A 26171-nucleotide genomic window follows, 5' to 3' on the forward strand; every position below is an offset into this window, starting at 1 on the left:
GTGAAAGATGTGTGTGAAGCATCCACGTTTGCAGCAACATCCACATTTGAGGCATTTTCCACTGTCATGCAGGGACGTCGTTAGGCCTATTTTAGGGGTGCTGAAGCTACCCCAAAATGTTCCTAAGCCCCCCCAAATAATAATAAGAAAAAGAATATATTTTTTTTTACAGTGCACGCTGTATCACTCACTACTTTGAATCAATCTTCCTTCACCATTCATCTGTTTGTGTCATCGTGCACAGCAGCCTGTCTGTTTTATTTATATTTCACAAACTGTCAGCTGGTGGAAAAGGAAGAGACAGAGGCTCAACGAGCCCGCGTGTACATAACGGTATGTGGACGAGCGAGGTAGAGAGTGACTGAAGAGAGAAGAGCGCCTGGCGGCATTAAAACAAAGCAGTAAATCCGAGAAATAAAACGTTTTCGCCGATTTATCACTCGAAATGCAACTGTAGCAAGCATCTCACTATCGCTAACGTTATCCAAATTCATATTTAGAAACAACAAATAATATATCCAGCTCCAAAAAGCCGGAAAGTCGAAAGTTAGACAGAAGTACAAAGAGTCGATGGTTATGAAGATGATACACCGTCCTGTCTCGTCTCATTGGTGTCTTTCTTTGGTCTGAACTTGCTACTGCACACACAGTGTGATACAGAGTGAAATTGTAAGTTGTTGTTAATGACTTTTACTTGCTTAACTTTAGCTATGTTTACTTGAGGTAAAGATAAAGGGATATTTTAGCTGGCTATAGTAAACAATATTCTAGCTAGAGTGAATGAGTGAAATACAAGAAATAACTAACCTAGTTAGCTATCCGAAGTTTTCTATTCTTTGCCATTAATATAGCATGCTATCTCTATAGTATTAAAAACAATATCAGTCACCACAGAATGTTGTCACTGAAAACTAAATGTCATAGTGTCACTGTTAATGCTATTGTACCGTTATATACTTCAATTTATTGAGCAGATGGATACTGGAAGATATTTTGGGAGAGAGGGAGAACAAGAGGGAGAACGAGAGGGAGAGAGAGACAGAAAGAGAGAAGCAGGAGTTTGGCAGGGCAGCTGATTCTGAGGGAAGTTGCTTGATTGAGGTCAGTAAGTGGTCTGCTACAGGGCTAAGAAAGTGTGGGGTGTTTTGTTTTCTTCTAACAACAGGCATTTGATGGCAGGTCTATATGCACTAAGGCAAAGCCTTAACTAAATTATTTTATGATATTATATATGCTATATTCTGACCAACTTAACTTTCTGCATTCATTTGGTGTAATAAATTCAACAAGTATGTAGATGTTGTAGGCTAGGCTATACATGAGCATACATACATACATATACACATATCAGTCCCTCCAGGAATTTGAGATGTCGCGATCGCAACAATTCACGCAAATTCAACCAATCACCGTGGTTTTTATTTTTACAGAAGTATGCAAAAAAAATCGTAACTTTTTTTTTGCAATTTTCACTGTCTCTTGCAACTTCATTGCAACAAAAATAACAAAGACATTGCAACTTTTATCCTCTACCATGCAGTAACAGTAATTAGTGTAATTAAATAGTCTTATTTTGACCTGCAACTTATCTAATAGAGAGAGGAATTAGGTGGTATTACTTTATCACACATTTACATGAGCAGATGGATTGCATTTAAGTCATAGCCTACAGAATAACTCAGCAGGAGCACAGTCCAGCCTAAGTACGTTCCCCCCATGCAGCTTTGATGTATCTAAAAGCTAACATTAGAATAACGTAAGTAAGATTTTGCAAGGGAAAGTGTTGCAAAGCCTGGGGGCTAAGCCCCCCCTGTCATCCAAATCCTAGTGACGTCCCTGCTGTCATGGCTACAACTTTGTGTTCTATCCTGTTCCTCTTGTCGTCCACCACAAGCTCATTGGTTTTGTTGATATTGAACGTCCATATCTGTCCTCTGTATGCCTCTGTAAAAAGTCTCTATAAGAGATGACAGCATGTTTCTCACTGGAAATTATTCACTGGAATACATGTCAATATAGTGATAACTTCCATATTATATGAGTCTGGACAGACATGATGTAAATTTCAACTTGACTGGTTGGCGGACGCATACAACCGTAAGGCGGTAATTCTAGTTTTGTGAGATGTTTGAAGGCGATTGTTGGTACTACTGACTAAATACAATACAATATTACAATATCAATGCATATTTTTGTTTTATCTCAGTACAGATGATCATCGCCTTGTATTCCCAGGATATCTGGACTTAACAAAAGCTGCAACTCTGAGTGGTAAAGCTGCTCTAAAAGACTCTCAGGCTGCAGTTTCTCACCAGATGCAAAGTCACTATTTTCTTTCCACTAAATGTTTGGGTCTGAATAGGTAATTTTACTTCATCTCATTTGTTAACTTGGCAACTACGGGAATTATTGTTCAAATGAGGAGAATTATGGCAGGAGCCATGTTTGATTGACAGCCTTGATAACAACTGCTCTTCAACTCCACTTAAGCTTCCTCTCCTTTTTGTCCAAATTTGGATGTTCTGGATTTTCATGTTTGGATGGAGTGTACAATTGAAATAGTTAGATGAATGTGAGTTGGATTGTCTTTCATCTTTTTACACCAATTTATGTGTGGTAAACATAATTTCTTCCCATGTGAAACTATTTTGCACCAAACTGGAACTCTACTTTCTGTAGGCATTACAGCCTGTGACAACCCAGTCAGTAGCAAACTGTGGGAGGCAGGAGTTGTAGAGGGTTGTGATGTGGGAGGTAAACTGACTAATGTAGATACAGAAGTTGGTCACGTGGGAGGTGAACTAGTTACAGATAACAGCTCATTTAACCCACAGGGTCCCACCTGCTGCTCTCCCAGGAGGCCGTGCTCCAGATGGCCAGTGATTGCTTTCACACAGGCCACAGAAAGCATCACTAACAGGCCCCGTTTAAACTCCCAGTGGGTGTTTGTCTGGTGCTGGTGGTGCGGTATGTGTGTCTACAGTATACTGTATGTGTGGGCGCATGAAAATGTTTTTGCCAACACACAACATTCAGTAATAAAGTTGAAATTCAGTGTAGCTCTGAATAGATTTTAATTTCCCAGTGTAGTGATGATTAAAATATAGACCAGTTACCAACCAGGAAAACCAAGTGTCTGTCATTTTTCCGCCATGCACGACTTCATTGGTTAAGATCTTTAGAAGACAGATGACAGATGTGATTAATTTAATTTAGGAAATACGAACACAGCCATATTGATTGTCTTTTGATGACGAATCATTTTGGGGGTTTCAGATTCTGTGTGGATACTTTTTTCTCATCTTAACTGCTTTCCAGCCAAGGCATAAAGACAAACACAATCTTAATATGTAATTACCAGAAATTATATTGTTACACATTTGAACGCCTTGCAGAGTTTTAGAAATTATGCTGACCACTGTGGTGTGAAGGTTGTGTTGTCTTTGCATTAAAAGCCCCACAAAGCTGGAATACTAAGTTGCACTACTTAATTTTTTTTCATTGCAGCTTTAAAACCCAAAATAATCCACTTCATTGAATAGCACTGAAGAAATGCAAACAGAGAGCTTGAAAGCAAAGCTTGTCAATATTAGAATTTGCCAATGATTTTATACCACCATTGTGTAAGTAGCTCTGGATTCTCTTATTTACGACGAAGGGTGATAATTTGGTCAAATATGACCGTGTTGAAGAGCCCATTTTTGCCTGAATAGTCTTGGTTTCACACTGACTTATTTGCTTAATTCTCCCAATATTTGCCATTCCACTCACATGCAAACTGCTCTGCAGTCAGTTTGCCTTATTTGACAGCATTTTTAACCAGTGGCAAAACCTACCTTTTTACATTTCACTCCAATGACGTGTATGCATGTTCACAACGGCTGTTTGTCAGCTGGCACCTATTGGCTGATTCCTCTGGGATTTTTTGGTTTATAGGTGAGGCAGTGCTGCTGTCTGAATATGATGTATAGCTACATTTTGCTTAAATGCTTCCCAGCAGGTTGGAGGTTTAAGTGGATGGAGATGAGCATCCCTGACAGAATGGTCCTCTCTGCTCGTCAGACTGAACCTATATGGCTGCTCTGCTTTCCCTCTCCACCGCCTGTGCATGTGAGCAGTAAGAGGGAGTCTGGAGGAGTCGTGATGCCCATCTCAATGAGATGAGGGGGTGGATGGGTTGGAGTGGGACAAAAAGGGAGGTGGTGTGCAGAGCAGGGAAGGGAAGATATTGCATTTTGTAGCATACAGATAAACCTAGAGGGACTGTTATCAACTATTAGTGAGTGAGTGTGAGGCTGGTGGAGTTGTGATGTTTATCTTAATGTGGCATGCTAGATGAGAATGAAGATCATGTTCATACCACCAGTACTGTAAAGCTGTTTCTAGTTAAGCACATTTAATTTCATAGCTTTGTACATGTCTTCGTACTATCGTTACATTTTCAGTTTTGTACCTGCAAGTATTTAGTTGTCATGCAACCTTGTGATTTCTAAACACAAATAAGGAAGAGGGTTTGCATTAAATGCTCAACTTCACTGCCTCTGCACAAAATCTAACTCTGCAAAAAAATTTAAAATAAAATATATAGCATGTGACCTTCAAATAGGAAAATGTAAGACCAGACCCAATTGTAAGCATGAGCTTTTAACAAGTTTATTAAAAGGCTAAATCTGGCTGCCATATCTGACTGTCATCTCTCCGATTTGAAAGGAGCAGATATTCTCTGCTCAGTCAGCATCACCTCTCCGCTTGATACTACAGCCATCCGACTTGAGGAAACTCTCCTTATTGCAGCCGCAGCTCTTCCTGCAAGAGAAGAATGGAAAGTGCATCGTCACTTGACATGTTCATAATCTCATACAAGTGATAGTCATTTTGTAAAGCACAAATACAAACATTTGGTTCAAGCTCCTCCAAAGTAAGAACTGCCTTCCAATTTGCACCAATCCATCTATTCTGATCAATAATTTCACCCCCCCCCAAATTAAAAATGTATATACTCACCATGAGGTGGTAACATAAGGCCAACGACCGTAGTGCCAACAACTTATTTGGCAGCCTGCTGTGGCTTATAAAGCTTTTAACAGGAATACCATTTCAATGAATGGTATGGAATGGCATTTTATAGTAGTCTCCAAACCTGCTCTTGGAGAGCTACTACCACACCTTTTTTAGCTCTCCAGGAGCAGGGTTGGAGACAAGCTGTCAAAATCTTAGGTCACTTACGTTGCCGGTGGCATGGCTGTTCACAGGAGTTAGTGCTGCTGGGATAACACACTGCCGTAGCACAATGGAGGAACACCTGAAAAATTAAAAGTTGCATATTCTGTAGGAAACTACAACTAGACTAAGTTGTTTTAGGGACTGATGTTATTGCGCCATGAGTATATTACCGCATCTTGCTTCGTAGAATAGGTGTTTTGATCCACAAATGTGAACATTTTAACAATGAAACGTTTGTAGTGCGTTGGGTAAGAAAGCCCAGAGGAGCCATCCACAGGAACCACTGTGGTTAAATAACGGTCATCATGATAGGGACAGCCGTCAACCAGAAGGTCCCACTGCGGCAGGCTGCGAGGATTGGGTGCAGAGGTGGCCCAGCAGTGCTCCAGGTTCAGAATGAGGTTCGGATCAGACCTCTCCAAGATGTTCACCTCCACATACAAAGGTTCTCGCAGTACTTTAGTGATTGGGTAGTCTGCTGCAGTGTAGAAGGAGCTATACGCTGCCTCTTCTGCAATCAAAACATATATTTTAGTATGTCAAATTCTAAACTAGCTGGCATCATTATAAGACTCTTGTGCCACTCACCCTCCACACACCCCTTTGAGTGACACTGCCCGTTGCCCAGTCTGAGCTCCACTCTAAGAGGTCCTGCAGCAGCGACCGACACAGGTGGAGGAACAGCATTCACCTCCATAACGAGAGCCTCCACAGCTGAGTCAGAATATTTACACTGAAACAATAACCTGTTGGAGCAGAACTTGTAAATCTCAGTGGACCATAAAACCAATACGGAGATCAATTTTACACACACACTCACTCAAAATGGCTGTCCCTGGTGATTGATCCTCTGGGTCCAATTCCCACTTCATATGAAGAAGACATGTGGTTCTCGTATACCACGTAACTCTCATCCTCCTGCAGGAGGAAACCAATTTGTCATTTATGAAGGCAGACATTTTGTTTCAATCTTAACAAATGTGACGATTGCCGATATCTCATGTTTACAGCATCGTAGACTGTATTTCGGGCCAGGGTAACTCATGCCAGCCTTCCTTAATTTGACATTTTATAACATGAAAAAAATGAGTCAGACTTAATAACTTATAGATTAGCTAAAGCAAAAACTGCACCAATCACCTTGAGTGTAGTACCACATGCAGTAACAGGGAACTGAAAGATGGCAAAAGCAGAGGTGACGCCCACAGGGGTACAGGAGGGGTCGTTTGTTTCCAGCAGGCTGACCGACTCCACATCTATGTGGGGCAAAGTGGCATCTCGAGCCACGACCACCACAAACTGGCCATCCCTGGTACACTGCACGGTCACTGGGTGAGGAGAAAATAGATGAGAAAGTTGAAAGTCGCAGCAGATACTTTACCCTTTCCATGCAGCATTTTAGAGGCACTGGAAACTAGTCCAGAGCACACACCTGCTTTCCCATAGTAGCACTGCTGCCCATCAAAGCAGCAGTTTATGTTTTCACACTGTTTAGCAGTGATATCTTCAGTACCACACTGGATCTTGTTTTCCTGCGTTACCTGGCATTTATCAAAGAGAGCTGCAGGTGGAGGGACCTTAAATGGCTGTTGAGGCCACTGAGAAGGAAGAGGAGATTGGTTTTGCTGCTGAGGCAACATCCAGTGATGCTGGGCAGTAACATCACAAATCAAAACAACTACAACCATCACACCAAACAGATTTTTGAAAAGTTCCATTATGGTATTAGAACTGCACCAAAGCTGTAACAGCACATACAGCTCAGACGCAGGCTTTATACATGATTGATTATGTGTTGTTTCCTGAGAACTCCTCTCATCGTTAGGTGTCAATTGTGTGGCAGCCCTGCAGAGTTAATCAGCTGGGAGCTGGCAGGTGGAGCTCATTGTCTGCTCATCTCTCTGAAAAGAAGTCATTACACGACTGTTGAGACAAAACTGAGTGGATTTTTATTTCTTAAAAAGACTGAGTTGCAGGCAGTGAATTTTTCGACACCTGGCCATGTTTACTCTGAGTTTGAACCTTAGTGTGTTTACACAAGCTGACTATCTTTACTGTGACCCAACATTGTATTATGACATTTCTTTTACTGCTTCCCACTGCCTACCACCTGCATAAAAGCTGTCTTTTTTTCTGTCTTTCATGCGCACAGATGTATGGGCGGTACACTCAGGAGCTGGGTGTGTATGCCAAGGAGGAAGCAGCCCGCCTACGGGATGGAGGAGTGCGGGATGGTGGAGGACTGCGGAGGAACACCAGTGTTCGCAGTCGTGCTGCAGATCTGCTGGATTATGAGAAAGAGCCATGTGCAAAGTGCCATTGTAAGTGATAAAGGTCTTCACAGTGTTCTTGCAGAGAAAAAGTGTGCAGGTAGTGTATTGCTCATGTTCGGAATGTCAGACTGTGGGTGTGGGTGGGGCACTCTGCCATGGGTTAAAGTTGCGACAACATTGAGTACAACAGAGCAGCTACCTGACACAAGGGAGCAGGAGAGGATGTGAACACGACTGATCTGAGCAATGACCTCCAGCCAATAAGGGCTGTCTCAGTGTTAGACAAAGACTGCCCCCTCTGCTGGCTGCCAGTGGCCCACCGTGTACACATCTGTGTGTTTGTGTACTGTGGAGAGATATTTGCTTTGGGGTGTGTGTATTTTTGTGAGAACTCTGATCTGAACTGTCAGATTATTTTATGTCTAGTCTTCCCAGATGACTGCAGATAATAGAGTGGCACCAGAAGAGAGCTCTACTTTAGGTGTGTGTGTGTGTGTGTGTGTGTGTGTGTGTGTGTGTGTGTGTGGCAGACTATGCTTATTTTTATCTATTTATTTAACCTTCATTTATGCAAGTTGTTGAAATCAAAGGGATTTTTTTGCAAGTCAGCAGAGATGCAATGCAGGGTCATTTCACCCAAATTGAAACATTAGAACTACTTTCCACTGTAGAAATAGTCACCATAAAACTATTCATACTGAATATACCGAGAATTTCCTGGTTTTCCTAGACTTCTGTCATCATAAACTAAATATCTTTGGGTTTTAGGGGTTTAAATATATTAAAATCGTAGGAAAAAAAGACCTGATTTTCTTCAGTATCAATGTCATACAGGGATACTGTAGGTGTTTTGTACATCTATTGGCATACTTTTATGGTGCCAAAATGTAAACAAAGATAAGCTTAGAAATTGGCTCAAGTTTTAGCCTGTGGTGTAACTCTTTGAATCCATGACGACAATATACTTCCTGTTTACATTCCCTAAAGTATGGGAAATGTAGTTGCAGTTGTCTCAATTCTGTCTTGGGGGGGCCCACAGAGTTGAACCTGTCCTGGACAGGTTAGTTGCACCCCCAGATTTAGTTGAACTGACCTTTTTAGATATAAAAATCAACACAAAGTCTTAAAACATGATTAGATAATCTCAATAAAATTGAGAAAATGTAAAAGGAGAGAAATACAGTTTGTTTTCACATGTGTTTGCACAAGTGAGCCAGTGTGGCTTTTTTCCCACAAGCCGTTTCTACCTCTTTGTCCTGGTGACTAGTGATCTGATTAAAGCTCGATACATTGCACCACAGGTGAAAGCTACACTATATCAGCCTAGCCTCGCTCGCTGTAATGGAAGCCATTTAAAACAATCAGTCTCAGATCAGGAGCCAGCCAGAGTGATTTGTGTGCTTGCTGTCGGTGTGCTGTGTGCTCGTAGATCAAGCTATGTTTGTATTTTTAGCCTTGTCTTTAGATAGACGCTCAGGCTGGACGCTCAGGCTGGACAGGTTCTGCTGTTGTCTTGTCAAGTCATGTGTAAAGGAGAGAACCTTCAGATTTGGAGGATGTGGGAGTTTTAGTGTTTTCCTCTCATGGTGTATCTGTGTGGGAACATCATCTCTGTGGATGATGGACTATGAGTGTGCCTCGGTTCAGATCAGTAACTGGAGCTGCAGCTTTTGAACAAGGCAGCCTACACATGCAGCCAAGGGCTCTGCTACTGGTCGTGATGAAGAGCGGGAAATATGTACTGCCTCACTGCCTCACTGCATTTATTTTGACTCGGATTGATCTTTCTGGGATTTTATAGCATCATGATGTCTTATGTCAAATCTGCATATACTGTTTTTAGTTGAATTTTTTTGTTGTTGGTATTTTTAGATTTATTCCTGATTTACATATAGTTGGCTTTAAGTGATGCAATGCAGGACTAGCAGAGGTGGAGAAAATGTCTGGCGTTGGGTGTGACTTTTATAACGGGATCAGGAGAAGACATCTGCGATCGCCACTGAGCCTGCGGATGTTAGCGCGAGCCAAGGTGTGTGTGTGTGTGTGTGTGTGTGTGTGTGTGTGTGTGTGTGTGTGTGTGTGTGTGTGTGTGTGTGTGTGTGTGTGTGTGTGTGTGTGTGTGTGTGTGTGTGTGTGTGTGTGTGTGTGTGTGTGTGTGTGTGTGTGTGTTCCCAGCCTCGTCCACATGGATCTGTGCAGTCTAATCTGCACAGATATGCTGTATTTATGTTTAAATATTTCTCTCTGACATTGGTGTGTCCACTCTGTGATGGGTTTGTCTGCACATGAGTGAGTTTGTATGTGTATGTTCTCTGTTGGCAGCTTACCATCCAGCAGGTGGCCTGGCCAGGCAGCTCGCCCCGTCATGCACACAGTTCCCTCAGGAGACTCAGCATCGCCCCGTGACCCGAATTCTTGCATCAGAAAGACTGATGCAATGTCATTTAGTATATTGTTTATGATTGTCTAGACAGTAGCAATGTCATTCAAACAGCAAGAAATATTTGTGAACACTATCATGAAGGGGAAGTACTACTTCTTTTCCAATTGTACAAGCAGCATAGTCACAATTTTGACTTACTGTAGAAAAAGAAAACTATGAGTTAAAACAAGGAAAGGATAAGGGGGGTAACAATGTCTCTGTGAGATTTCTGTCACGTTATGTTTATGTTATTTTAGAAATAGTTTGAGCCATTCTTTAATTTTTAAAGCTTGAAACTTTCCACAAGTAAAATGTCCAGATGAAATAGTTTTAAAGTGGAACTCAATTCAGCCTTAAAGGATAAGTCTGTCGATATTACTTTTCTCTTTGTCAATAGATCCTATTAAAGAAAATTCTATAACCAGTGATGTGTTAATCCCTCTATGACTTCCATACCTTGTCTGTGGCTGTATGACTTCAAAGCGGGAGAGTAAAATATGAAATTTATAAAATATGGATCTGGTAAACGTGTTAGTAGCATATCTTTAGCTTCTCTTGGGACGGGAGCATCTATGAATGTTGAAGTGAATTCCAGGTTTTGGCGTGTCCGCAGAGAAGAGAGAGGAAATGAGTCCAGTGATGCTTCTTTTAGCTGACCTAGCTCGGCGTTATAGATTATAATGTAATGGTAGAATTTATAACTGTGACCCATTTTTGTTTTGTCTCTGTATTCTTGATATTTGAGGTGGATGAAGTGATGCTCACACTCAACATATTCACCACATAATAACCTGCAGTTCGTTATTGTTATTTCAGCTGCTCACTCGCGCCGGTTAAATGGATATCTCTCTCTGTCCAATCTAATCATTGTCTTTATAATACACCATTCTCCTTTAGTTTTTCATTTGAAATTGGATCCTTTATTCACACAGCATGATAAGTGTTTTTTTCTTTCTGTTCAGGAAATTTCAGCTAATTCAGAATGATCTTACCAGAGTAGAATACAACAGAATAGACATTAATTTGCTAAATCTTGTCTACATATCTCTCAGTAGTTTAGGACCAAAATACATTCCTGATAGGGCTGCAACTAACTTATTTTCTATTAATCTGCCGATATTTTTGTCGATTATCCTATTAATCATTTTGTGCCTGGATAGCTTACCTGGTAGAGCAGGCCCCCATATATAGAGGTTTACTACTCGACGCAGCAGCCGCAGGTTCGACTCCACCCTGTGGCCCTTTGCTGCATGTCATTCTCTCTCCCCTTTCATGTGTTCAGCTGTCCTATATAAATAGACCTAAAATGTCCCCCCAAAAAAAGTCAGAAAATAGTGAAAATGTCCATCCCAGTTTCTCAAAGTCCAAGGTGATGTCTTTCAATTGTTCTTTTAAAGAGTCACACCAACAGATATATTTCTTCTCTTTTCACACCTTTAAGATTAATTAGAGATTTTACTTTTGCATTTCCTCTGTCCCTTCCTGTCTCTGTGTCCTCAGTGTGTGCGTCCCGCTGCCAGAAGTTCCTGATTTCGCGGGTGGGGGAGGACTGGATCTTCCTCATTCTGCTGGGGCTGCTTATGGCTCTTGTCAGCTGGGTCATGGACTACGCCATCGCCTTCTGCCAAGAAGGTAGGAAAGAGACAGAAAGCCAGAAAAAAAGAGGAAAGAGCTAGAAAGACAGGTGGATAGATGGACAGTGAATAAAGGGCAGCAAAGTATTAACCCAGGCCTTGTCAGGTGTGGTGTGAAGATGGTATTAATACATATTACTGCCATTCTGCTGCAGAGTTGTATTGCGTTAATAAAGTTTTTATTTATTTTTTTATATTTAAAGGATAAAAAAATTAGATTTTTATTTTCCATATAGCATCAAATGCATCCATCTTAACACTGACCCTTGAATTAATTCACTAGGTCCCTAAATGTATTAACTATAAAGAAAATTTGTATTTACTATACAGATAACTTTAAGTCCCTCTTTCACATTAATACAATATCTGTAAATAATGAAAAGAGTATCACAACTGGTATACACCATCAATTTCCAAAATCTCAGTCACTTTACACTTCTACTTCAGTACAATTCAAAGGCACATATATTTATTTGACAGCTATAGTTACTAATTAGTTTTCAAATACATTTTTTACACAAAAACATAAGCAAAACAATGCATTGTTACAGATGGATTAATTTAAGTTCAACAGTTTGAAGCCAAAAGATGTATCCAATATTTAACATAAAAGCAAAAAACAAATAAGTACAAAATTTGTGTAGCAGAACTTTTTTTTTTTCATCTTCCCTACTCCATGACCCGTCTCCAACCCCTCAGTATTTATCTCGTGACCCTTTAGAGGGGCCCGTCCTCTAGGTTGCGACCCACTCAGTCTCGCTTTGCCAGACCCTCCTCCAAAGCGCGCAGGATTTACCCTGCAGAGATCTGAGAAAAAGTTAACCACAGTACTCATAAACAGGAGCGTTGGACGTGGGGGGGGTACCCAGGGCCCTCATGTGAGGAGGGACCAAAAAGATGCTAGAATGAATAGCTGTGGATGCGGGGAGGGGCCCATAGAAAATGCCTTTCTACAGGGCCCAGAATATTGTGCTACGCCCTGCTCATAAATCGACCGGAGTTTAAAATGCCAACACAAAGGAAGCCCAAGGCAACGGATATCTGGCCTAAATGAGTAAAATCCGGTGGATTTTCTGGCGGCAACGGAGCAGTCCCCGAAGTGGAACGTCAAGGATATAGACTACCCACTGGACTAAACTAGAGAATAGTTAAATAGGCAATTTTATGTGTAAAGACTAGCATACTTATTAAAGTATATATTGTTGACACTTCTGAATACAGGACTTTTACTTGCAATGGGGTAGTTTTACATTGTTGTATTGGTACTTTTACTACTTTTTTACTAAAAGGTTTAAGTACTTCTTCCTCCATTGCCCTGCCCAATGCAAGAGTGTTGTTTTGTCATTTATCCGCTATGGAGTGTGTTTTAGAAAAACTTTGCTTTTAGGTGTGAAAAATGTCGGCCTAATGGAGAAAAAAAGATGCATTATGGATGTAGATATATGGACAAGAAACGCTTCCTCTAATGTGTTGGTCTGTATCTGTATGTCTTGTAATGTGTTGTCTAATAAGGAAAAGGAGGCCACAGCGCTGCTACAGGTGCAGACCAATGCATGAATAAGGCAGAGATGGGAGGTCAAAGGGTGGGAATGAAGTAGGGCTGGGTTTCGCCAATGATTTCCCAAATCCATTCGATTCCGATTCACAAAGTCCCGATTCGATTACAATCTGATTCGATTTAATATCAACTAGGTTAGGGAAATTTCAGTTACAGTACCAATTTTGCTTGTATATAAAAGAGATTCTCAGTGAATGTATGCTGTAAATTGTACAAGCAAAAAGCAACCTAATGTTTACATTAACAATTGACCCCCAAAAAGATCATTCAAACAAAGATTGATTTTAGTTGGAGAATCGATTATTTTAACCTATAATGAAGAGCAGAGGAATTGGGTGAATGTATTCACAACCGATAAATATTGTTAGATGGGGAAACTGGTTGTTAAATGGTTTAGTTTTCTACTGCATTATACTGAGATGAGGTTACGTGTATGTGTTTGTGCGTGCGTGTGTGTGTGTGCAGCACAGAAGTGGATGTATGGTGGACTGGACAGCAACATGCTTCTGCAGTACATCGCCTGGGTCACCTACCCTGTAGTGCTCATCACTTTCTCAGCAGGATTCACACAGATTCTGGCCCCTCAGGCTGTGGGTAAGACGCACATACACACTTACACACATTTGAACAAGTCATGCATAAACATATGTATTCAAATTTCCATCATATTTCTGTGTTGGAATATTGTAATTGACTCTATAATGCACCATAAGGCCTCCAAGGACATATGCTGTAGGTGTCTTAGTGGTAACGGCTGTAGGAAATCCATACAATATCCCTCTGATGAGATGTGCATACAGAAAACTATATGCAAATCAATCATCTTTTCCCCTCACCCACCTCCCTCGCTCTTCATTTATTCCCCTCATCCCTCTCTCTGTAATTACTTTTCTTTCAACTAATCCTTTCTCTCCACTCCATCACCACATCCCACCTGGCATCTCTTTCTTTTTCATTACCCAGGTTCAGGTATTCCTGAGATGAAGACGATACTGAGGGGGGTTGTCCTGAAGGAGTACCTGACGTTTAAGACGTTTGTGGCCAAAGTCATCGGTCTGACCTGTGCTCTGGGCAGTGGGATGCCTCTGGGGAAGGAGGTAGAGGGTTTCTTTTTCCAACATCTCTTACCATCACAGTCTTCTTGGCTATACTAATGACACATGACAGATTGCTTGACAGTTTTTGAAGTTTCCTGTTGGGAAGGATATAATCATTTTGCTTCTTCTAATCTCATTAAAGTCGCGGCTGCGAAAAAAAGAAAGAAAAGTGATTTACTGCTAATAACACTTACATTTTCCTATTTGGGGGGTTGAAAAGTTGTTTTTAATTTGAGTCTGAGCAGGCTTTAATCGTGCAAGGTTTATGCCCCTGAACCTGAGTGCATCAGGCTCTACTAAAATGTGCTTTTAATCATATCCTGTCTACTTACATCCTGATTTCTCTTCATCCTTCCTCTCAGGGACCCTTCGTTCATGTTGCCAGTCTGTGCGCCGCTCTCCTGAGCAAATTCATGGCTCCTCTTTTCGGTGGGATTTACATGGTGAGGATGGTAACCACATTTATAGAAGGAATGCCGATTTCCTGATGCACATATTTTAACCTGTTTGAGTTTACTTTTAAAAGAGACCTATTATACACTGTTTACATATAATACCACATCTGGCTAGATGCCTAGATCGCACCCAACACACGTGTCAACGTCAACACTTGGGCTTCCCTTCCCGTCCGTCATTGCAGCCGAAGACTGACTGTTGCGGAGTATAGTGGCACTTTCTATCGTGAGAAATCACCAATAAAGGCTTCTAAACCAAAAACTACACAACCGGACATGCTCCAGTGGGAATGTGATCCGAAATTGGGGAGAAAATAACAACATCTGCAACCAAGATTACAGGTTTCCCTGAAGTTAGCATGTAGCTACATGGAGCAGATGACCATATAGACAATGGGCTCGGTGTGCCTTTATACCAAGCTGGTTGTCTATATATGGTCCTCTGCTCTGAATCGAGAGATTAGACATTAAATCATTGGCGTTTCTTAATTAACATGCCATTATATTTACAATAGTTGGTACGCTCTCTACACTTAAATATTTAAAAAATATTGATCATGTTTGTGTTAGGTCATACCAGTCCTGTTGATGACACAAATGCAAAATATCTTCTAACTTAATCACTTCAGTTCAAATTCAGTGACACTGCACGGCACCTCCAACAAATCCAACATCACATTACAGATTGCAGCTTTAAAGGAATAGTTTACTATTTTATGAAATTTTGCTTTATGTCTAAAAGTGAGATGAGAAGATTGATATCACTTTCATGTTCAACTGTTTTGAGTTCCACAACAATCCTGTTTTAATGTTTTATGTATCTGTGTACATGTAATAGCGGATTCATTTTTCTTCGAATAGGCTTGTTGTCCTTTAAAAAAAAAAAAGACAAATATACAGCTTTAATTTGCATATTGCATATTATGCATATGAAACCCGCGAGGCGGGGGCCGCGACTGTATCAGGGTGATCGTCGCCACTGGTGACAGTACTTTAAAACATAGTTTTTTTTGCGTAGCTACTTCCCCATAATCTGCCCTTCTACTACTGCGTCATGATTTTTCAGAGACACAGCCTAAACTTGTGCCTAACTTTTGAAATTAAAAGATTTATTTAAAGGCATTTTGGGTCCATTTGAAAGTGTGAAAGTATAGAGAGGCAGCGCACACACACACACACACACACACACACACACACACACACACAATCACAGATATTCCTTGTCTTTATGTTTTACTTGACTTTCTGCCGTTCCCCAGGACACACTCTCACCTCCACTCATGGCAGTGGAAAGTGTGCAATGCTTCTCCTCCATGTACCAGCAGCACCAGCATCACCATCAATACGGAGGGAGATAACCTGCAGTGATGAGGTGGAAGAAAAACTCATGTCAGCGCAGTTAGACAGACTGAAATAGTCCAGGGGTCGACTGTGCAGCCATTAAACATAATCATTTTGGGAAAATGATAATACAGATTCACTGCTGAATCAAGACTGTGCTGAAGCTCATTCACCGCTTGTTTTGATTTTGTATGGTTTGGATAATAAGTTGGATGTCTTCCAGGAGCAGAAATAGAAGGTAACCTCTGCACTTGTACAGATCGCACTCACACACATTTCTTTTTTTTTTTTTTTTCCTTCCACTTTCACTGCTAAAGGAAGAGCCCTTTGAGGGAAGCAAGGTATGAAATGCACGAGTCAGATAGTTTCTTTTTTGGCAATTCCATCAACATTAGTAATCCATGCTGTCCATTTCAGAAGCAGAGTTAGATTGATGCTTTTCCATTGGTCTGCGCCGTTTGATTCTGTTCAGCAAACCATCACAGCAAGGCATTGATTTCAACACTCAATCCTGGGTTTTCAATTATGGCCTCCCATATCTCACCACTCATATGTAATCTCATCCAACGTCAAAAGATACAGCAGCAGCTAAAACTGTTGCATTTGTAAACAGTTGTTTTTTCATGAGACATGCATTTGTTGTATTGTGTATTTGTGGCATTTGCACGTACATGTACACCTGTTGGGATTTGATTGTTTGTGTGTGTATTTGCTTGAATGCACGTGTGTGTGTGCGTGTGTGTGCGTGCGTGCGCGCGTGTGTGTGTGTGTGTGTGTGTGTGTGTGTCTGTCTGTCTCTTTTCGGACAGAACGAGCTGAGGAACACAGAGATGCTGTCAGCTGCCTGTGCAGTGGGTGTGGGCTGCTGCTTCGCTGCCCCCATCGGAGGTAAGACAACATGGCTGCAGCCTCTGATTGAATGGTATCTAGTTATGGTAGATAATTACGGGAGCTAATTAGATGGAGGAGAATATTTATCCCGCTAGCAGGAAAGCAGTTGCCAATCTTGGTCAGTCTGTCTGTCTATCTCTTTGATTCAGAGCAACATAATGTGTCTCAGCAACTATTGGCAACGATTGACATAACATTTTGAATGAATAGTCACGTCAAAGGATGTTTCCAATTGTTTTAGGTGACCCCGTAACCTTTCCTTTAGAGCCACTGTCAGTTCAAAATGTACCCTTTCATCCAAACTTAGATCCACGTCTAGAAATTTAGATTTAAAAAAAACCCTCTGCAGATGGAGTTGCTAACTTATCATGGCCACTTTCCATACATCACTGTATGTATTTAATGTCTTGTGTCTGTCCATGTATGTATCATATTATATGTATTTTTATGTGGCAGCCTTTTGTCTAAGACAAATCTCCCTTGGGACAAATCAACTTTCAACTATTTCTTGAAAAAAAGTCTCTGAATGGGAATGTCTTTAAAGTGTGTTTGTTTGTTTGTGTGTGTGTGTGTGTGTGTGTGTGTGTGTGTGTGTGTGTGTGTGCGTGTGTGTGTGTGTGTGTGTGTGTGTGTGTGGTGCAGGGGTGCTGTTCAGTATTGAGGTCACTTCCACGTTTTTTGCGGTGAGGAACTACTGGAGGGGCTTCTTTGCAGCCACCTTCAGTGCCTTCATATTCAGAGTGCTGGCGGTGTGGAACCAGGAGGAAGGTAAGGGGGATTTTTTTTTATGTATCAAAGTCCTTATTCGACATTTGAATAGCAGTTTTTCTGTGTTTGTGTAACTCTGTGTGTGACGTTGCTATGGTGTGTGTTTTTTTTCAGTTTTCTGGATTAATAATAAATAAGATCTCATAAAATTAGAACTGGAAAAAGCTTTAGGTAGTAGTTTCATCATACTTTATATTATTAATCACTTTAAAAGAAAGGGTCAATGTTATTATTTAAACCTCCATGTGTAGAATTGAACATCACATAATATGTGATTCTGTATTTGTAAGCAGATATTTTAACACAGTATACCAATATAAACATGTTGTACTAGTGTCCAGTCCCTTTGAAAGGTCAGTGTAATATATTTGCATCTGTAACAAATAGACATATTGCTATGCAGTCTACACACAGTGACAACAATCTTCTTTTTCCTCAGAGACCATCACTGCTCTTTTTAAGACCCGTTTCCGTCTTGACTTTCCGTTTGATCTTCAGGAGCTGCCAGCGTTCGCCATCCTCGGGTGAGTGTGTTTCTCTGGACTGACGCCACATAAAACTGAGTCCTGATCCCAGAACAGTTTGGAGCCTGAGTTACTGAAGATATCATTGTCTGTAGTCTCCTCCCGGTCACATTTCACATTCCTGCTGAGAGTCTGAAGGTTGATTTGTATTCGATGAACGGGGCATGAAATTGACTTTTTACTCTGCTGATTACAAGTAGAGACTGTATCCACATCAGCACGTGCCAAATTTGATTAGTTTGATGCCAAACTGTTTTTATAGAGAAAAACAAGAACCTAATGTCGGTTGGCTTCCTGTCAAAAAGCCCCAGAAAAGTGACTTAACCAGGTGCAGTCAAATTGTATTTCAGTGGCAGTGTGATTGCTTTTCAGTTTTGTCCCAGGATGCTCTTCTGTATCACCTCCAATAGACTGAACAGGTGTGTCTTTGTCTGTCTGTAGGATTGCCTGTGGTTTTGGTGGTGCTCTGTTTGTCTACCTGAACCGGCTGATCGTAGAGTGCATGAGGAAGCAGAAGACTATTAACAAGTTCTTGCTGAGGAAGTGAGTATCTTATTCCTGATGTTACACAGATCATTTTTGGAAATGCACTTATTTGCATTCTTGCCGATAGTTGGGTGAGAGGATCGATACCTCTCTCATGAGAGGGGTATCAATCTTTTCATCTAACACTTTGCAAGAAAGTGAACATGTGTATTTCCCAAAATATTGTATTTTTCCTTTAAAATCCCAACAAATATTCAAGAAGCATCTCGAAAATCCAGATTTTAATCAGTTAAACTGTAACTAGACCCAATAAGGATCAAAATCATGCTTATGTGCCCCTAAACTTGTGTTTAAATGTTGGTTTGCTTATATCACAATGTTAATGTAGTATTGAGAGATGTAGATGATGTCCTTGTATGAGTTGGGTCAGTTTCACACATCACATAGAGTTATTTATAGTTCTTCCATTCTCACCACCCAGAAATCAAACATGCACATACAGTGTGACAAGCACACCCATTAATGACCCCACAGTCCATCTCTTCCTGTCAGGCGTCTGGTGTATCCTGCTCTCGTCACCCTGCTGATCTCCACTCTCACGTTCCCTCCGGGCTTCGGGCAGTTCATGGCGGGACAGGTGAGAACATACTTTCACACTCTTATGACAGCATGAATGCCAGCCTTGACTGTTGTTTCATGATTGATGGTAATTTCAAACGAAGTGAGAGTTGGTTGTGTGCTCCTCTTATTACAGTATATACTTCTAGCATAAACTGGTCAATAGCTGTGTTTTTTTTTTTTCCTGATATGGATTACTATAATGATAAAGCAAAGTTAAAACAAGTATTTTCTTTTTGCTTTTGAACAAATGCAAACAACAGAAAATGGATGTTTATTGTCTTAGTATAATTTTATATTTAGGCTTTTCTACGTGTGCTTCTTGATTGATGAATGTTAAGAGTTGCTAAATAAAAGACTTGCCAGATACAACGTTGCAGCATTTGTGCAAAAATAAAACTATACACCTCTGGTTGCAGACACTTTGTACTGCCACTGGAAACGTCTGACACTTGACACAACAAAGTGAAATGTAGTTTGAGCTTTTTTAGAGATGCAGCAGAGCACACCATTTTAGTGCTGGTGTTGCCTCTAGACTTGCCGCACTGCACAATCGTCCTGCATAACAAGCCATTTACATTGGTTTTGAGCCTTTCAGACTGTCGAAACAAGAAAAAACATCTGCTAGTGAGTTGAGAGAATAAGTTTTATTTGTCCTGTGCAGTTTTCAGACAGTGAAAAAGTATTGTCAAAATCCTGACACAAAACAGAATAAGACAAGTTGCTGAACTGGCATCAAAAAAGTTACACTTTGTTTTTTGTTTCTAGACAATATTGGAAACAATTGGAGTCAATAACACCCAAAATGACAATAACAATTAAAACATATCAATTATCAAATGTAGCATTTTTGGCTGCAGGGATTTCCAGCAGATGTAGATCCCAACACAGCCTTTGCTGCTGACCTGTAAGGCCTCCTGCACAGGTCTGTCAGGCATGGTAGAATAAGAAACAGACATTCACATAGCCTTTCTCTCTTGTCGACCTGTCAGCTGACGCAGCACGAGTCTCTGGTCGCACTGTTCGACAACCGCACGTGGTGTCGCCACGGTGTGGCGGAGGAGTTTGACTACACCAGCCACCACCACGCCTGGAAACACCCACAGGTCAACGTCTTCATCACACTCATCCTCTTCATCATCATGAAGGTAGGCCTTCGACATAATTATGAAAAAATGTGTAGGATTTGATGACTGACCATGATTCATCACTTGTCTCTCTGTTTCAGTTCTGGATGTCCGCTGTGGCCACCACCATGCCGGTTCCATGCGGGGCCTTCATGCCAGTTTTTCTTATCGGTGAATAAATTCCACTGTGTTTTCTAATGTTTCTACTGCAATGTAAAGAAACTCTTTTAATAACTCCTTCCTCTCTGCGTGTGACGGACAGGTGCAGGATTTGGCAGACTTGTTGGAGAGGTCATGGCAACCATGTTTCCTGATGGCATACATGCTGACGGCAGCGTGTATCCCATAGTTCCCGGCGGTTATGCTGTAGTTGGTGAGTTCTTTTCACACACTGTGCTTTAAATCCCCATTTTGTATATAATTTGCCTTGATAACTAATTTTCAGGCCAATTTTCACTTTTCCTCTCTCCTGTGTGATTGAAACCGTCCCTTGCTGCAAAGCTACAGCCATTTTCATCACTTCATACCAGCTTATAGAATGTGACTGATGAAAACTGATTCCATTTAAGCTGAACACTACATTTTGGACCGAAGTAAAATAGAAAATCGTTCCATACAAAATTGCCACGGTCATGACTCACTGGTAAGTGTGACAGGGTGGCGCTAAATGTTATGAATTAGAATGACATCCTGCAGAAAATCTGGTTTGGCTTTGCTGTCTTGCAGAAAACTGTTCTCTGATTAATAACACACAGATAGCTTGCACATTTAACATCAAATATTAAACAATCTAATTTTTTAATTCCTGTTAAAAAAAAGGATGCCTGGTCACACACTAAAACCTCCCCTATTAAGTGAATGAATGGCTTAAAAGAGAAGACAGAAAAATATGTTTCTTTAATTCCCTCCTACACAGGTGCTGCAGCATTGTCTGGAGCAGTCACCCACACTGTATCCACAGCAGTCATAGTGTTTGAGCTGACTGGTCAGATCTCCCACATCCTGCCTGTGATGATCGCTGTGATCCTGGCCAACGCCGTGGCCCAGTCGCTCCAACCATCACTGTACGACTCCATCATCCGCATCAAGAAACTCCCTTATCTACCTGAGCTGGGCATGGGACATCACGAGTGAGTCTTTGTTTGCAGCGTTCCAATGAATGCTCAGGATGGAGTTGTCCATTTTTTTATATTTGATATTCTTGATTGTGAAGTGATTCTGTGCCCTTTTTTGTTTTGTATCTCCTCTCTCCTTCTCTTGCCTTTCATTTCTTTCCCTCTCCTGTATACACATCTCTCACGCTCCCTCTTCTCATCACTTCCGCCCCTCTTCCATCTTTCAGGAAGTACAATATCCGAGTGGAGGACATCATGGTCAGGGATGTGCGCTACATCACTCTTATCTCGTGCTATCGAGACCTGCAGGAGATGCTGCTGACTGGTCAGCTCAAAACACTGGCCCTGGTTGAGTCCAGTGGTAAGTAAAGTCTCGGCATTCAACTTGATACTAGTCAATTGATCCTGTCAATTTTTAGAACAAGCTGCTATTGTTTCGATACTAGTGCTGATGTAATACCTGCGTTTCAGTATAAAAAAACAAAATGATACTTTATCTATACCTTACTTTCCGGATTATAGTCATGCTTTTCTACCAATCCATTTTGTTTGTTTTTAAAGAAAAAAACAAATAAACCATGATTATGAAATGCTATAAAAACACAATCAGTTAAAATAAAATAGTCCAATTGGCAACATTATGATTTAGAAACTGAAGTGAAGAAGAGAATCAATATTTGTAATTTGACCGTTTAGAACTTTCCCAGTTTCCCAGTTGAAATGACTTCACCCCTTTAATAGGATTATTCAGAGAATATCATAAGTAAAATGATCATTTTAAACCTACAGTACACTTAGTCAACCTGCAGTCTAATTTAACAATCCTGCAATAAATCCTGTCTTCATGAAGGTTGTTTCTTGTATATCAATGAGTGTAGACTAAATCTCTAAACGGCTTACTAAAACTGACATTTGTTCTACTGTATGTCATGAAGTGGTTGTATCAGCATAGCCGATACAACCACTTGACATGACAGTTTTTATTTTTTTATTTGGTGTTCCACTTTTACCTCTGTGAGCTTCGTCTGCATTACACTCCCTAACAAATTTCCTGTCACTTTTTTCTTCCTCTTCCTTCCTTCTCCTTCAGACTCGATGATCCTGCTGGGCTCCATAGAGCGACTGCAACTCCAGTCGCTGCTCTCTTTCCAGCTGGGCCGCCAGCGGAGGCTGGAGTACCTCCGCCGGCTGGCCCAGGACAACGGCAACCACGATCCCCTGCCCAGCCTGAACACCGACAGCACGCCCAGCTCCCCCTGCTCCCACACCCACATCAACGCCTCGACCAACACCAACGCTCGCCAAGCGGTGCGCTTCCTGGTGAGCACCCAACAGGTGTGAGGCGTGCGGGGGCGCCAGGGCTGGGCTGGGCTGGGGCAAAGTCTGGCTTGGGTTGGGATGTAGCGGTAGATTAAAAAATGGATCAGGCACAGCATGTGTACTGTGAAGCATGTAGCAGTAGGTAAAGGCACAGATGGTGTTTTTGGACAACACTGTCGTGGTAAGTGTTAATTGTTAACTGTATAAATGTGCTTTATTTCTACATTTACATTAACACATGTCTTCTGTGTCTCTGTCGTCTGTGCCCTTACCTGTGCTGTCCTGTTTGTTTATCTGCATGTGCTCGTGTTTGTCTTTTCTGTGTCTTCTGGGGCCGTTTGTGTGTGCGCATGCACGCTTGTGTCTGGCTTCCTCTGTTAATGTATTTTCCATGTAGATATCCACAGAGGAGTCTTCCTCCTTCAGCCCAGGGGTTTCCAACGTTCAACTCCCTCTAAAATCTGCCTTGAAAACTGTGTCAGCCATCAGCGACCCAGAGACAGCAAATAGTACGTGCTTTACATTGCTGCAAAAGAACACACACACACACACACACACACACACACACACACACACACACACACACACACACATATATTAAGCCACACATTAAAACACTGATGTAGGATACTGAGAACAAGCAGATCCAAATGGAATAAACTCTTGTTTTTTGCTTTTTCTCTCCGAGGTTCTCAGACCCTCTCCTGTGCTGACCAAGACAAGGACTTGCTGGAGGTGAGAAAGAGAGAAGGATATATGTGTGGGTGCAAGTGTACTGTATGAATGTGACACATATCGTATGCGTGGGTGTGTGTGCTCTCTCTGAGTCCACGCATATGCCGTCCACGTCTTCCTCCTGCTGATTGGCAGGATCCACCCACAGGCAGCAGGGTTTTCCTGTGTGATCTCATGCTGTGGAGTTTTGTTTTAAAACTTCTGTGAGTCATTGCCGCCTCACTAAATAACAGATTCACCGCCTGTTAAACGTTTTTGAACATTTTTTGGTTACCTTCTAAGCAATACATGATGGTGTCAGGCAGTCAGGTAAAAATGTTTTGTCAATTTTTAAACCCCTTCAACATTGCTGATGCACTTGGGTCAGTCATTGTTCAAACCCACAGAACTTTATTAAAATAATTGTGGAGATCCTAAAGTTACCAAATATCAGCTTTTGGGAAAATGTGTATGTCACATGTTTACATTTGATGTAATGATGCAGCCATTAAAACATGGAGTCTTGGTTTCAAATATTTCCCTCAGTGTAAATATCATGCAGCCCCGACTGTGTGATTCTTTCTTTGTTTCTGTTGTGTGAACAACACTGCGAGTCTACAGTCACACTAGCAGCTCCGTGAGGTTGTATTGAGGCACAGTGGTCCATTGAGCTAATTGCTACCATCCAGTAGGCGATTTAATGCCATTCCCCTTGTTAGCAAAATGACCAAAATGCATGGCTCTAAAATGAAAAGTCATATGAATATCAAAGTTATTACAATGCAGGGATACATGAATGTTTGAACAGAATTTCATGGCAATCCATCTGATAGTTGTCGAGACTTTTCACTAGAAACCAAGAAGCTGATTAAATAGTATGTGATAGTGTCAGACAGTGTGGGATAAAATGATTTTTTTTCAACCTTAAGCTCCTTAAGGGAACAATTACGAAACATAGCGACTCAAAGTGCTAAACAACACTGTTAAAATGTTCAAAAACCTTTATTCTGGCAGTGTGATACACATCATGTACAGATTTTGTGCCCTCACTTTCATCTGTGGTGTAGTAATTATACCCTTTCAGCAACATTGTGCTCGCATCTCAGGGACTTCTCCCAGTAGAAGTCAAACTGGATCCAATGTTGCAGTGACACCGTGTAAGATGCTCTGTTAATGTTGTGCTGTGTTGTTGATGCTTTCTCTCCCTGGTTGGAAGAGCCCGGCTGGGCCGGCTCCTCCTGAAAAAAGAAAGCCCAAGTCCAAACGAGTGAGGATCTCCATGGCGGTAAGATTGTCTGCCGCCTAGAGACTGTTGCTTAGTAACCGTTGCCTTGCGACACACACGTAATGAGTGCTGGACCAAAATATTAGTAGTGCGCCAGTCAAAGCATTAGAGTGGTTTTGCAGAGAGAGCAAAGTGTGTGTGAGAGAGAGAGATGAGGCGTTTTTTTTTTTGTTTTGTTTTTTTTAAGTGGCAACGGTTTCATCTTCTTTTCAACATCAGTGTTAAACCAAATATTTCATCAGCGTTCACTTTAAACTGCTGTGATGCTTGTTCTGCGTGTGGTGGTGTCATCGTGCGTCAAAATTTGTTGTGTGTTTAATTTGAAGGTGCTTGATTCTTAAGTTTAATGGTGTTATTGGTGTTGTCAGTATGGTTTTATGGGTACTGGGTGGCAGGTGCCCTGCTTGAGCCATAAACCAAACTTTTCTCTCAGCGTTTCCTCTGAAACTCTAGATATGTTATTCAGATTGCTCCCTGTGTAATGTGTATGTGCTGGTACACTATGTAGTGTACACAATGTGTAAACATGGACAATGTATGTCTTACATGATTTCATCTTTTTAGGAATCTACTGAAGTGGAAGATGGCATGTCCCCATCAGACGTGAGACATACAGTACACTTACTAGAAATTATGCAAAAATGACTTTTACAACTCAAGAGTTCAGAAGTTGTAGTGTCTTGTCATCCTTCTCATTGCAGATAGCAGAGTGGGAGGAGCAGCAGCTCGATGAGCCGGTGGATTTCAAGAACTGCAAGATTGATCCCGCTCCCTTCCAGCTGGTGGAGCAAACATCTCTGCATAAGGTACGATATCAACAAAAAAAGCCCTAAATGACATTGACCATTTTACCATAGTAGGCTATTTTATTTATCATATGAATATTTTACAATAATGTCCCAGATTTTTACAGCAGTTACCTAGCTAAGTCCTGTTACAAGTGGACCGAAATACAAACTTGATCCTTTCAAAATCTAGTTTTATTGTGAGTTTAACCACTAGCCTAAATGTCCTCTCTGGTGTTAATGTTACAGCTTAACATACAGGACATGGCACGAACTAATGAGGTCTATGAATCCTTGTTGAATAATGCCAAATAAAGTTAATGACACTCAATTGTAATATAATTTGTTACTGGTGTTTTAATGGTTTGATTAATGTTGGAGGATATCAGCTAAATGAGCATCAGGAGGGACAGTTGCTCATTTTATCTCATGTAGTGTGCAGTGGAAGAAGTACTCAGATCTTTTACTTAAGTACAGTAAAAATAGCGATACCATAGTGTAGACATAGATTGTACTCTGTAACAAGGAAAAGCCA

The 26171-nt window shown here is 41.1% G+C and overlaps 2 protein-coding genes across 9 annotated transcripts in view; one reads left to right on the plus strand and one right to left on the minus strand.

The window, feature by feature from the left end:
• Positions 1–26171, plus strand: part of clcn2a (chloride channel, voltage-sensitive 2a) — a 41685-nt gene that overhangs the window by 12258 nt on the left and 3256 nt on the right. For 2 of the 8 annotated variants that reach the window (XM_031294283.2, XM_031294280.2), the window contains exons 2-23: positions 7376–7544; positions 11419–11550; positions 13576–13704; positions 14074–14207; positions 14570–14650; positions 16321–16344; positions 16813–16891; positions 17537–17662; positions 18102–18186; positions 18628–18729; positions 19207–19309; positions 20283–20438; positions 20519–20588; positions 20680–20790; positions 21334–21547; positions 21760–21893; positions 22623–22867; positions 23250–23361; positions 23541–23587; positions 24783–24851; positions 25416–25454; positions 25553–25657. In XM_031294283.2, the coding sequence (XP_031150143.1) occupies positions 7376–7544; positions 11419–11550; positions 13576–13704; positions 14074–14207; positions 14570–14650; positions 16321–16344; positions 16813–16891; positions 17537–17662; positions 18102–18186; positions 18628–18729; positions 19207–19309; positions 20283–20438; positions 20519–20588; positions 20680–20790; positions 21334–21547; positions 21760–21893; positions 22623–22867; positions 23250–23361; positions 23541–23587; positions 24783–24851; positions 25416–25454; positions 25553–25657 (2466 nt within the window). Of the gene's footprint in view, positions 1–7151; positions 7545–11418; positions 11551–13575; positions 13705–14073; positions 14208–14569; positions 14651–16320; positions 16345–16812; positions 16892–17536; positions 17663–18101; positions 18187–18627; positions 18730–19206; positions 19310–20282; positions 20439–20518; positions 20589–20679; positions 20791–21333; positions 21548–21759; positions 21894–22622; positions 22868–23249; positions 23362–23540; positions 23588–24782; positions 24852–25415; positions 25455–25552; positions 25658–26171 lie in introns of those variants that run through there. The other 6 variants (XM_036004802.1, XM_031294282.2, XM_031294281.2 and 3 more) reach the window with 6 other exon arrangements.
• Positions 4629–7000, minus strand: LOC116046089 (zona pellucida sperm-binding protein 4-like). Its single transcript, XM_031294286.2, has 7 exons — positions 6656–7000; positions 6364–6551; positions 6044–6141; positions 5812–5969; positions 5394–5734; positions 5227–5302; positions 4629–4806 (listed from the first exon to the last, which is right to left on the minus strand). The coding sequence occupies exons 1-7, from the start codon at positions 6939–6941 to the stop codon at positions 4691–4693; spliced, it is 1263 nt and encodes a 420-aa protein (XP_031150146.1). The 5' UTR covers positions 6942–7000; the 3' UTR covers positions 4629–4690.

Source organism: Sander lucioperca, chromosome 9, assembly GCF_008315115.2.
Source record: "Sander lucioperca isolate FBNREF2018 chromosome 9, SLUC_FBN_1.2, whole genome shotgun sequence".
Taxonomy (NCBI): Eukaryota; Metazoa; Chordata; class Actinopteri; order Perciformes; family Percidae; genus Sander; species Sander lucioperca.